Below are 12,886 nucleotides of genomic sequence, written 5' to 3' on the forward strand. Positions count from 1 at the left end.
GGAAGGGGAGTCTGTCAAACTTTTTACAGCCCCCCGGGAAAGTCTGGATTTATTTTCCCTGTCACCCTGACACATTAATGACTGAGCTGAGGCGTCCTCCTCGCTCCTTCCCACACTTTTTCACGTCTCCTGCCCCAGCACAAAGCAGAGTTTTCTCATGGATAAAGGAAAGAATCAAACCTCATTGGAAAGTTCATCAACTTTGGGCTCCTGCTCAGTGAGTGATAGATGGCTTTAATTACACTGAACTAGTTGGCATCTCTACTCCACTCCCCAAAGTCATTAAAAATAGATTTTCTGTTTGAACTCCAGCCCCCCGAGGGGTGTGTGGGCAGCCTGCCGTGGCTGTGAGATGCTCCAGGGGCTGTCTCCAGCCAGGGGAGGTCACAGGCCTGGGCTGGTAGCACGCAAAGGCTCTGGAAACTTTGCTTTGGCTGTTCATTTTATTTATTTATTTGGAACTGGTTTCTTGTGCTTATTTGCTGGCAGAGTTGGAATTGGTGTGTGTTGGAGAGTCTCGATTGATTTTTTTTTTTTTTAAATTTATTTTATTTTGCTGCTGTTATGGGTCAGAGTAGTCAGGGACAGTAATAATGAGGCTTTGTCACTTAATGGTTGAGCAGCAGGTTCATTTTGGCACAGGGGAGTGGGAGGAGAGGTCACAGCGGGGCTGGGGGGAGCAGGGCAGCGAGGAGATCCCCCAGCAGTGCTGGATTCTTGGCTGTTGTCCTTCACACAGATGCTCCTCCAGAGACATTGTTCAAAACCTCTGTGTGGTTTTTAAAGAATTATCATGTGCAGAAGCCGCAGCTTCTGAGCAGAAAAAGGAACGGGAGCGCTCAACATCAAATCATCTCTAATGAACTCTTATTCACATAATTCCAACCCTCCGTTATTTATAGAGCGCAGCGAGAGCATCCAGCTCCTGACAAACATGAAACAAGCCCTGAGCTGCATTTAAATCACGGGGACAGATCCTGCCAAGCCTCCCTTTGTGGGGACGAGCAGGGGGATCTGCAGGGCTGGGGGATTTGGGGCTGTCCTGACCTCCAGGTTGGCCAGAGGGTGATTTTAGGGGAAACCCAGCGACTTCCCTGGGTGCCTCCTGTGCTGGCTGGTGTCTCCCACAGGGAATGCTGAGAGCTGTGGGATGATTGTTTGGTTTGAAAAACACGTGTTGGCTCCTGGCCCTGAACCAGGAGCAGCGTGGTGGCCGCAGCACTGGTGTGCACTGGGCAGGGCTGGGTGGTCACTGGGGCGGGGCAGTGTCCTGCAGGATGGTCCTGGCCAGGGCTGTTCCTGTCACCAGGCTCCTGGCCTTGCTCCCACCCCATCTGGAAAGTGCTTTTTGCTCCTTAGAAGGGAGAGGCAAAGCAGCAAAGAACACATCACCTGTGGCCATCGAGGTGCAGACCCTGCCAGGGCACCCCGGTAATCAAACCCCAGCCCTTCATTTCCACCCCTGACCCTGAATTTCTCTTCTCCATTTCTGAAGCTCTTTCCATCCAGCACGGGCTGAGGGCATTCCCAGCTCTGCCCCTCACACCCCTCATCTCCAGGATCCCCAACCCAGCCTTCCACCCACCCGCGGGCTCCACCTCGGCCAGAAAACACCAACCCCGCCCTTCCCCGGGCCATTTCTGTTTCGGGAAAAGCTGTTGAGTGGGGCTGAGGAAACAAGAAGAATAGCAGCCCTATTGGTGCCGTCCTCAGAGAGGAACTGGGTTCTCACTGTGTCAACAGCACTTGGCCTGACAGTGGCCGTTGTTCGGGCAGACACTGCTCCTTTCAGAGCGGCTGCTGGGAGCCGGGTGCTGTTTTGACGGACAGAGCCAGAGCCATCCAACAGTTGTTTGAATTCCCAGCCAGTTGCAGGCATCGCTCCCGGGGGCCTGAGCGCTGCAGGGAGGCTGGGAGAGGATTATCTGCGGTGTTTGGTGGGAGAAGTGGGAATAGAATTGGAGAATCTCGGGATGGCGAGGGCTGGAAGGGAGCTGAAGGATCATCTGGACACATTTCTCTGTCCCAGGTTGTTCCAAGGTCTGTCCAGCCTGGCTTTGAACATCTCCAGGGATAGGGAGTCCACAATCTCATGAGCAACCTGTTCCAGTGCCTCCCAGCCTTACAGGAAGAAATTTCTTCCATATTTTCTAGAGGGACACTACAGGAGCTCCAGATGGGGGATGCAAACCCACCCTGCAGCAAAGGATGGGCTGGAAAGGTTAAAGTGGGTAAAAAGGTTAAAAATTATAAAAAACGTCTTCTCTGGAGCCAAGCAGTGACCTGTGGTTAAAGCCTGGTGTCGTTTTGAAGCCTTTGGGGGTTTCAGTGCAGGTAAATAGGTCAGGGCTGTGCTGCACCTCAGCATCAGGTGGGACCTTCCTCGTGTGCTGTGAGTGGGAGAGGGGTTTGGGGCAGTGTTTGGGGTTGTTCCCACCTGTGCTCCCCTCTGTAAGGGGACATCCCTGCCTGGAAGGGACAGGAGCCCCCAGCGGGTCGTGGGGCTGCTGGAAGGGCTCAGAGTGGCCGAAGCAGTGGAACACCCACCCAGACTAAACAAGCTGACAAAACCCCAGTGATGAATTCCCTGCAGCAGCTCCCCCGGGGGAAGGGTGAGGCAGCAAGGCATAAATCAGGGAGGAAGGAGAGGGCTCCGGGAGGAGGAGAGGGCTCAGCTGCAGCCCCAGGGGAGGCTCTGGCCAGGGGGGCTCCGGGGAGCCGGCGCCGCCGTGGGAGCCGGGCTGGGGCTCTGCTGCCCAGGGCTCACCCCAGGGACAGGCTGAGCTCATGTCTCAGTCTCCAGCAATTCCTATTCTCGGACGTTGGAACAAATTCATTTCAGGCCGTGGATTTGCTGTTGTGCTCAGTGACTCTGAGGGGCGAAGCGGGACCTGGGGCTGCTGGGGGAGAGCAGATCTGAGGGTGTGGTTCTGCAGGTCCACAGCACTGAGGGTGTGTGGTTTTCTCCAGGTCCACAGCACTGAGGGTGTGTGGGTCTCTCACAGGTCCACAGCACTGAGGGTGTGTGGTTTTCTCACAGGTACAGCAGCACTGACACTGTGTGGTTCTGCTGATGTGGGAAGTGACAGTGGTCAGAAAACAGGCTCCAGGCGATGGCTTGAAACCTGTGAGAAAGCTGGGCACCCAATCATCTCATTCTGGCCTGGAAAATCATAAGGAGGAACCCAAAACAATCCCTGTACACAGATCTCCTCCTCCTGACACCTGGTGTTTTCCCACCTTGTTTACTGGTGGAGATGTTCACAAAAAGGTGGTGCCCTAAAGGACCAACCCTATTCATTGTACCCAAACACTGGATAAAAGAATCTGTCTTTCAATGAACTTTGCTATAATGCCCTGTGAAGAAATCAGAGTTCTATGTGTTATTACATGAGCTGCCTTGAATCATTCCAATACAGCAGCACTGAGAGTGTTGTTCTCTCACAGGTCCAGCAGCACTGAGGGTGTGTTTTCCTGTAGGTACAGCAGCACTGAGGGTGTGTGGGTCTCTCACAGGTCCGCAGCACTGAGGGTGTGTGGTTCTCCAGGTCCACAGCACTGAGGGTGTGTTTTCCTGCAGACCCAGCAGCACTGATGAGGGTGTGTGTTTCCCTTGCAGGTGTCCCGGGTGCCCGTGGAGTCCTGTGAGCAGTACACCACCTGCCAGGAGTGCCTGAGCTCGGGGGACCCCCACTGCGGCTGGTGCTCCCTCCACCACATGTAAGTCCAGCCTTGGCCGTTTCCCGGTGATAAAAGCAGCTTTCAAAGCCTCCAAGTGCCTCCCACGCAGAAAAAAACCCAACAAATTAGGCTGAAGTTCCTTAAATCCATTTTTCTCTCCTTTGGACATTCCCTGCATTGCAGCTCGGATGCCATTGGAGATCCCTGAGCTGCCGGGGAGAGGTGAAGGGAAATCACGTCCTGCTTCAGGGTGGGCAGGGTGGTGTGGGCACGATGGAAAACCTGAATTTAAGCTGCTGGGAGTGGAGGCCTGCTGGTTTGCACACCCCTCCCGGTGTTCTGCACCCTCCTGCTTTTTCCCCAGGCTGCAAATCCCAAATAACGTGGAATTTTTAAAGGCAACAGTGATCCTGTGAGTGGGGCTTTGCTCCCAGCGAGGTTTCAGCAGCACAGCAGAGCACAGAGCCCTTTTAAAAGCCCCAGGAAAGGAGATTTAAATCCTGCCAGGGGAGGTCAGGGGGTCCCAGCTCCAGCCCTTCCCAGGGGGATCCGGCAGCAGGGCTGGGGGCTGGGAGCCCCCCTGGCATCGCCAGGCACAAAGCCCTGAGGGTGCTTTTCTCCAGGGGAGCTCCAGGAAATTCTCTCTGCATTCAGGAGGTGTCCGTGCCCTTCCTCTCTGTGCCCTGCCATAAAGACGAGCACTTCCTAAGGCGGAAGGGAGACCACCAGCTCGGGGGAGGAGGGGACAGCGGGCCTGGAGGAGGCTGGAGCAGGGGAAAGGAATTCAGCAATCCCTGAGGCCCCGTGCCAGCTCACTGAGCGGCCCCTTAATGCACGGGGAGCGTGGAGCTGGGGGAGGCACAGTCAGGACCCGCTTGGCCACTTGCCTGAGCAGCAGGTGCCGGGGGAGCTGCGGGCTCCTCCACAAACCCGGCCTGGATTCGGGGCTCTGGGGGGCACAGCAGCTCCCCACGGCGGGTTTGGGTTGTGGCCAAACTCGGGGAGGTGCCGGAGAAGCAGCTCAGCCCCTTGAGCATCCCACAGGCTCCTCTCAGGGAGCGCCAGCAGAGCTTTGAGCATCCCACAGCAGCACCCCAGGGTGCAGGGGAGAATGGGCCACTGAGTAACAGAACCAACATGATTCCAACAGAAGCTGTTTATTATTATTATTCACATTCATTATTATTCACATTTCTTATCATTCACATTTATTATTATTAATTATTATTATTCACATTACATGGCAGATACAGATTCAAGGTCTGCTGTCCACGTGGGCACATGACACTGTTTTACACCACAACGACACAGACTCGGAGATTCAGAAGGCTGAAAATGACTTTTTTATTTTTGGGATGTGTCTCCCTTTTATACTATTTTACACAGACCAATTCAATTGGTGAAACAAAGGCAAACTTCTTCACTCACATTGGTCAGAGCAGAGGGACATCAAGAAGAAGTCCCTCCTAGGAAAAGGAATGAATAACATAATACAGTTACAAAAACATTTCTCCTGTTTACAGAAAATTCTCTAAGAAAATAATTTCAAAAAACCAAAACATCTCAGGCACGGAACCAGGGCTACAGCCATCTCTGGGTTGGCCAAGATGCTTCTCCCTGAGGCAGGCACATCCTCCAGGACATCCAACTGCTCAATGTCCATCTTCACCTTGTGCTCCCCCTGTCCAGGATTTACATTTTTTGCAGAAAGTTTCTCAGGCTCTTTTCTTATTTCTGATCCTGTTGTTTTCTCAGTAACTTTGATGAATTCCTGAGAGCTCTAACAACAGAACTGCAGGTGGTCTGATAATATTACTCATGACCACTTTGGCTGGTGCACCAGAATGGCCTGTGTTAGACTGAGACATTGCTACACCCAACACCAGGGCACTCCAGGCATCCTTTGGGGTTTTTTAGCTTTTTTTCCTTTCCAAGAGAGTCTGTCCAGCCCTACAGCTGAGCAACCCTTTGTGGAGTCATGTCCCAAAGTCTTGAGTGTCACAGCTCCTTTGTCAGAAGGGAATGATTTCCATCCTGGGCTGTGCCCTCAGCCCTGTGTGCCCTCCCCGGGGCTGGGGCAGTGGGTGGGCAGAGGGGTGGGCAGAGGGTGGGCAGTGGGGTGGGCAGTGGGGTGGGCAGTGGGGTGGGGAGCAGTGTGGGCAGAGGGTGGGCAGTGGGGTGGGGAGCAGTGTGGGCAGAGGGTGGGCAGTGGGGTGGGGAGCAGTGTGGGCAGAGGGTGGGCAGTGGGGTGGGGAGCAGTGTGGGCAGAGGGTGGGCAGTGGGGTGGGGAGCAGTGTGGGCAGAGGGTGGGCAGGGGAAGCTGCAGCAGGAGCTGTGCTGGGGTTGTTTGGTTGGTGCTGCTCCTGCTGCAGCTCCTCTGCAAGGATCAGCGAGCACTCCCCTCATGCTAATGAGCCGAATCTTCACAAGCCACCTAGGGAGCAGGTAAAGGTTGTTATCTTCATTTTGCAGAGACAAAACCCTCGGTGACAAGAGGAGAGGAAAGTGTCACTTCCTCTGCCCTTTTGGCCGTGACATTTCGGCATCAACCTATTCCCAACAAGGGCTCCTCCCCTGGTGGGAGTTCTCAACTCTCCCATCAAGCATCTGCCACTTTGGAGCAGTGATCGGTTTTTAGCTTCATTTTTTAAGCTGTAAATAATTGGGTTGATCTTGCTGTTCCTCGAAGCCTCTGTCATCTTTGTTGGGAGGCCCACGGTGCCGGAGTGTTTGTTTTTAATTTGCCATCTCTCCCATTCTCACACGTTCCTGCTGCTCCCTGGAAGGTGCTGGGTCAGGGGATGACGCTCACACTGTGGTCAGGGATGGCTGAGAGGGTGAGGGGTGGAGGAGGAGGTGATTCCTTCACCCTCTGCACGCACAGAGGGATCCTTTGCTCTTTTGGGAGCCATCAGAGCCCTCCTGGAGATTGTTACAGGATCTCTCCAGCCCAGTGGGATCTGAAACCTGCAAGACTTCCCCGTGCTGCTCCCTGCGAGTGTGTTATTGTCTCCGGGCCCATTTATCTCTGTTGGGGCTGTTGCCATAAATAGGATGATAAAAAAGAGCCATTCCAGCCAGTCAATGAGATAAAGGCTCCAGTCAAGAGCTCACTTTAGGGCTATCTTAGACATTCACTTAAACCTCGATATTTCTTCCCTTGGCACCATTCATATTTAGCTCCTTTGTGCTCCAAAGGAAAAGGCACAAAAGGGAGAGGGTGAGGAGAGCAGCCCCAGCGTTTGTTGGGGATCACGGGGGTGGTTTGGAAAGGGAAAGTGAAAACTTCACTCACCTTCATCTAAAGCAAACGGCCTCACTCCCACTGCTCCATAGAATCCCACAATGCTTGGGTTCAAAGGGACCTGAGAGGAGAGTTTGTCATCTGCACCCACAGAGGGGGGTTGGAAGGAAAAGGATTTTCCCAAAACGACACAAACCAGGAAATCCTGGAGGGACTCAGCGCCTCAGTCTGGTTTGGAGCACTGATGGTCCTCCCTTGGTTCCCAGTGGGTGCTCCGCTGGAAAGAGCTGGATTCCTCCCTGCTCCAGGGACACCTGCAGCAGAAAACAGGGATGAGGAGCACAGGGAATGCCAGGAGCAGTCCCAGAAACCTTGGCAGGCTCGGAGCCTTGACTCCTGCTGCTGGGAATGGGAAGGAGCTGGGAGCTGGAGGCAGGAGCAGCAGCCAAGCACTGCTGGCAGCAGCTGGAAGCTCCCATTGCTGCCTGTGTCTCACCCCCAGCTCCAGGAGGAGATGATTAGTGAGCTGTGTGGTTTTAATTAGGACAGAGGCATCGTCCTGTCCCTGCCTGTTACTGCTCTCTGTTCAGTTTGTGTGCAGATGATGAGTCCCTGGCTCACCCCACAGCCCCAGCACCACCAGCACACGGGATTGGCAGCTCTGGGTTGTGTCCCAGTGCAGGAATTCCTCATGGGACACTCGGGCTTTGTGCTTTTGCTGATCACAGAATATTTTCCAGCACCCTTTGTGCCCAACACCTGCACTCCGTGTGGGACATCACCAGGCCCTGCCGTGGAACACCTCCCCGGGGGTTTGGGCTGTGCTCTGTGCCCTGGGGGGTCTTTTCTGTGCTCTGAGCGCTCCTGTGTGGCAGGTGCTCCCCGCGGGACCGCTGTGAGAGGGCAGAGGAGCCGTTCCGCTTCGCCGGCAGCATCACCCAGTGCCTGAGCGTGGCCGTGCAGCCCAGCAGCATCTCCGTGTCCGAGCACAGCCTCCCGGTGAGCGGGGACGGGGACGGGGCACCTCCTGCAGGGAGCACTCCGCGCTCCAGCCTTTCCCCTTCCCTCTGGCACAAATGTTTTCTCATGAAGTCACGCTCGCAGAGGGGCAGGGGAGCCAAGGGGTCACCCGAGCCGGGGGAGAAACAAATTCCCCTTCCCCGGGTGCCTCGGCTCACATTTCTCCGGTTTTTGGAGCTGAAAGGAAAGGCTTTGTTTCCCAAAAAGCTCCTCTGTGAGCCGTGCTCGGGCCTGGCTCTCCGAAGCTTCCCAGCTGTTGCTGCCAGAGCCCCCCCCAGCCCCGCTGGCAGCTGGTGCTGCCACACCCCGTGTGAAAATGGAGTGGGGACAGGGGACTCAGCCCTACAGGCACTGGTTTGCCACGGGGACACCCCCCAGGCGTGATGGGGACACCCCCCAGCTATGATGGGGACACCCCCCAGCTGTGATGGGGACACTGGGGACTTGCTCCTCCAGGCCAGGGCAGGGTGGTCTCCCCTGCAGTGCAGTGGGGAGGGAGGTGGTTGGAGCTCAGGGCTTTGGGGACAGTCACTGCTGCATCCCCCCTTTGCACTGAGGGTGGCAAAGCTTCTGTAGAGCAGCCAGGCAACAAAAATCTGCCATTGCCACCACTCCTGACCTACAGCAGTGCCCCAAGGCTCGGCAAGGTGGGTTTGTGTGCATAAAGAACACCCTTGCCTTCCTTTTTCCTCCTCCCTACCCCACAAAAGGGCAGCTGGCCACCAGCTGTGGGCAAGTGGGTGATTTAAGGGGCTGGTTTTGAAAGGGAAAACAGCCAGGCCTGGGAATTTGAGGGAGATTTTGGCGGCTCTGCCTCTGTCCTGAGCTCACAGCTCTGTCCTGCTGCCCTGTGTCCCTGCTGCAGCTCAGCCTGTGGGTGAAGGATGCTCCAGACCTGAGTGCCGGTGTCAGCTGCCTCTTTGGGAACCTGAGCGAGGTGGAGGGGCAGGTTTCGGGCAGCCGGGTGGTTTGTGTGTCACCACCAGCCAAAGACGTCCCTGCCATCCCCGTGGATCAGGGTAAGTGACAGCTGCTGGGCAGTGACACTGTCACACAGTGCAGGGCAGCTCTGGGAGCATCAGCCGAGCACAGCAGAGCCCCTGGGGCTGCTCCCAGAGAAATTCATGCTGCTGTCAAAGCCTGTTGAACCCGGGGAGCTTCATCCCTGGGAAATGCATCCCACACAGGGCAGGATGGGCTGGCAGCAGGCAGCAGTGAGTGCCCGCCCTGTCCTCGCTCCCTCCCTGTGCTGCCAGACAGCTCCCAGGGCACGGCAGGAGCCGTCTGTCCCCTCCAGGCTGGCCCACGGGTGGCCAGGAGCTCTCAGCCCTGCCAGACTGGGTGGATGTGGCAAGCAGGAATCTCCTCCAGGCCTGGCTCAGCACCCACGAGTAGGTGGCTGCAGTTTCTCTGTTTTAGTGCTGATCTTTGGGTCGGCTCCTCATTAATGTCACCGCCGTCATATTTTCTCTTCCCGTAACCGGAGCGCCACTGGCCTGGAGCTCATTTTCCCCTTGGCATCCTTCCAGGTGGCCTCGGTGCCTCCCTGCTGATGTCTCTGTGATTCTGAGGCATTTTATGGAGCCTGAGCCTTGGGGAACACTTCGGGATCCTGTGTTAGCAGGGCCAGGATTGGCTTCCCCACGGCAGCCCCAAAAGAACAATCTGCTCTTAATTAACCCCGAGCTCAGGCTGCTGAAGAGCTCCACTGGTGCTTCACTTGTTTCCAGCAGCGGCTCCTACTTGAGGAGATAATTCTGGGAGATGATGCCCAGAGAAGCTGTGGAGCCCTGGAAGTGTTCAAGGATGGGATTCGGAGCAGCCTGGGATGGTGGAAGGTGTCCCAGCCCATGGCAGGGGGTGCCACGGGGTCTTTGAGGATCCCTTCCAACCCAAAGCCTTCCATGACTCCCCCATCCTATTCCTGGGCTGTCTCCGAGAGCAGCCTCACTTTTTATCCTGGAGAGTGAACCAGGGAACAGGGTGAGGTTCCAAACCCATCCCAGGGCAGGTTTACCCCACGTCTCTGATGCAGTTTGCCAGCAGGGCTGGTTTTCAGAGGCATTGCTGTTTTTTCAGAGGCATTGCTGATTTTTCAGAGGCATTGCTGAGGTTTTTTGGAGGCATCGCTGGTTTTTCAGAGGCATCACTGGTTTTTGGAGACATTGCTGGTTTTGTGGAAGCATTGCTGGTTTTTCAGAGGCATTGCTGTTTTTTTGGAGTCGTTGTTGGTTTTTTGGAGGCATTCTGGTTTTCCAGAGGCATTTCTGGACACAGGCACCCCGGGGTGCCCCAGGGCAGGCTGTGGGCGGGGGTCCTGGGGGTGGGGGCTCCCCCAGCAGTGAGGGGCTCAGCAGTTCACCCCGGCTGTGCTGCTGCTCCCCCGGGCCCGCGGGCAGCAGTGACGGGCTCTGCTCTGTGTCCCCAGACTGGTTCGGGGTCCTGCTCCAGCTGAAGTCCCGGGAGACGGGCCGGACCTTCGTCAGCACCGAGTTCAAGTTCTACAACTGCAGCGCGCACCAGCTGTGAGTGCTCCTTCCCTGCCCCCAGGCAGAGCCAAAAAACGGCCCAAAAAATTTGGGGGGAGGGGGCGCTGGGAGCGGCCAGGGGGGTTGGCACTGTCCCCGGGGCTCAGCACGGTGGGGGACAAGGACACTGCCCGGCTCTCCTCGGGACTGGGGCCGTGCGGGGCTCCGGAGCCTCGGCAGGAGAGAGGAGAGAGCCGGGAACAACCTCAACCTGCGGGTGCCCCCAAGCTGCGCGATCCCGGTACTGAGAGCCGGAATCCAGCCGGGAAAGGGAAGGGAAGGGAAGGGAAGGGAAGGGAAGGGAAGGGAAGGGAAGGGAAGGGAAGGGAAGGGAAGGGAAGGGAAGGGAAGGGAAGGGAAGGGAAGGGAAGGGAAGGGAAGGGAAGGGAAGGGAAGGGAAGGGAAGGGAAGGGAAGGGAAGGGGGATGTGGGCAGGGAAAGGTGGGATGCAGGAAGGGAAGGTGGGCTGCAGCCCAGGCATGTGGGAGGCCCTGAGGAGGCTCAGTGGAGGGGCTGACTTTTGCTGAGGGTGATGGGATCACATCCCCCCGGGCACTGGAAGGCAGCAGCAGCTGCCCAGCCTTACAAACACATTCACAGACCTGCAGCGTTTATGGATCTCTGTCTGGAAACAAAACAAGCTCCGGCACTGTGGGCAGGACCTGCCAGCAGCTGGATGGGGGTGGCAGGGCTGGGACATCTCCTGGGGCAGGGACAACTGCTGGAGTCACCCAGGGCCAGCACAAGGTCACTCCCAACCTTTCTGTGCTGGGTTTGAAGCCTCGAGCTCCAGGGCTTTTCCTGCTGCCCTTGGGAGAGGCTTTGTGTGTTTGTGTGCCCATGGGCTTGGCTGGGCTCTGGTTTTTCTAGGCAGGCATTCATTTTTAATTTCAATTTTGTTGTGAGCCTCAGCACAGAGCAGAGGTACTGGCATGACCCGGAATCCTTCAGTCCCCCTGTGCTGCCTGTGGGATCCAGATCCATGATCCCAATGATTCCTGCCCTGCTGCCCCTCAGGCACAGCTGTGTCCTCAGGTCCTTGTCCCTGGGTCAGGCTGTGCAGCACCAGCAGCATTCACACTGCCCCCAGCCTCCTCTGCATTGCCCTGGTTTGGAATCTGCATGAGGAATGGCATTCCAGGGAGCCCTGTTCTCACAGAGGTGCTGAGGTTGGGATCAGGAGAGGCAGCACATCCTCCCTGGGCTGTCACCTGGCCAGGTGGGGATCAGGAGAGGCAGCACATCCTCCCTGGGCTGTCACCTGGCCAGGTGGGGATCAGGAGAGGCAGCACATCCCCCCTGGGCTGTCACCTAGCCAGGCTGGGATCAGGAGAGGCAGCACATCCCCCCTGGGCTGTCACCTGGCCGTGCCTTCCCCCGTTTGTGTCTGGAGATAAAGTGCTCACGGGGTGGTAAATCCTGCAGCACTTACATCACCCCAGACACGTTATCAGGGGTTCAGGGAGGGCACAGCCAGCCTGGCAGGAGAGAATCAGAGCCTGCAGGAAGGAGGCAGAATCCAGAACTCAGCCAGCAGAGAGGAGAGATCTGTAGATCAGGAGAGCCCTTTGGGGGAGTGGCATCTGATAAACCCCTGGGAGGTGACACAGAGGGACACCAGGGGTTTGGGGACAGGCAGGAAGGTCCTGGGAACCCTCCTGTGGTTCAGTGGCCCCTTGGGCTGGGGTGGCTCAGAGCTCAGGGCCAAGGATTCTGTGTCCCCAGGGAGCTGCAGGTGGGACAGGAAACCTTCCCTCCCAAGTGACTTTTAGTAAGGACCCGATGAGGTGGAGAAGGAAGCAAAGGAGACTTGAGTGGTCCTTGAGAGGGCTGGACTGGGGTGGAAGAGCCAAGGTGGTGACCTGGTGTAGGTCTGGGAGCTCTGGATCCCTTGTCCTGCTGCCAGGGCTGGGGAGAGCTGGAAACAGCAGCAGGAAACCACAGAAACCACGGAACAGGGAGAAGTGCCAAACCAAACCACACCAAACCACACCAAACCACAGGCCTGGGGTGGCCAGGGAGATCCTCCTCCCCCAGAGGGGAAACTGGGAGCTCCACCAGCCCCTGCTGGGGATGCTGGAGGCCAGGCCAGGCCAGGTGAGGTGCTACAGACCCAAACGGGGACAGAAATGGGTCAGACAAAGGAGTAATTAAACAGGCTCGCTGGTGTTCTCCCCCAGATTTGCCTGTGCATGATTAGAATAAGCTCCCCGGGCTATTAAGGTCAGCAGGAATGCATCAGAAGGAGAAGACAATTGAGTTATTAGAGCTGGTTCTGGTGGCAGTAGCTCACAGTGCCCTGGCCCCTGTGCCCAGCTGGCACAGAGAGAGCCCTGCAGAGCTGCTCTCCTCCTCCTCCTCCAGAGCTTCATGCCTGAGGCCACGCTGCCACTTCCCTGGTGACATTTGTCTG

General features: G+C 56.7%; 1 protein-coding gene across 1 annotated transcript in view; it reads left to right on the plus strand.

The window, feature by feature from the left end:
- The window catches only part of PLXNA2 (plexin A2), a 156,489-nt gene that overhangs the window by 80,880 nt on the left and 62,723 nt on the right, over positions 1-12,886 (plus strand). The window contains exons 5-8 of the mRNA XM_083878417.1: positions 3,620-3,720; positions 7,801-7,924; positions 8,811-8,964; positions 10,374-10,470. Of these exons, the coding sequence (XP_083734543.1) occupies positions 3,620-3,720; positions 7,801-7,924; positions 8,811-8,964; positions 10,374-10,470 (476 nt within the window). The remainder of the gene's footprint in view (positions 1-3,619; positions 3,721-7,800; positions 7,925-8,810; positions 8,965-10,373; positions 10,471-12,886) is intronic.

The sequence above is a fragment of the Zosterops lateralis genome (assembly GCF_965231275.1).
Source record: "Zosterops lateralis genome assembly, chromosome: 26".
NCBI lineage: Eukaryota > Metazoa > Chordata > Aves > Passeriformes > Zosteropidae > Zosterops > Zosterops lateralis.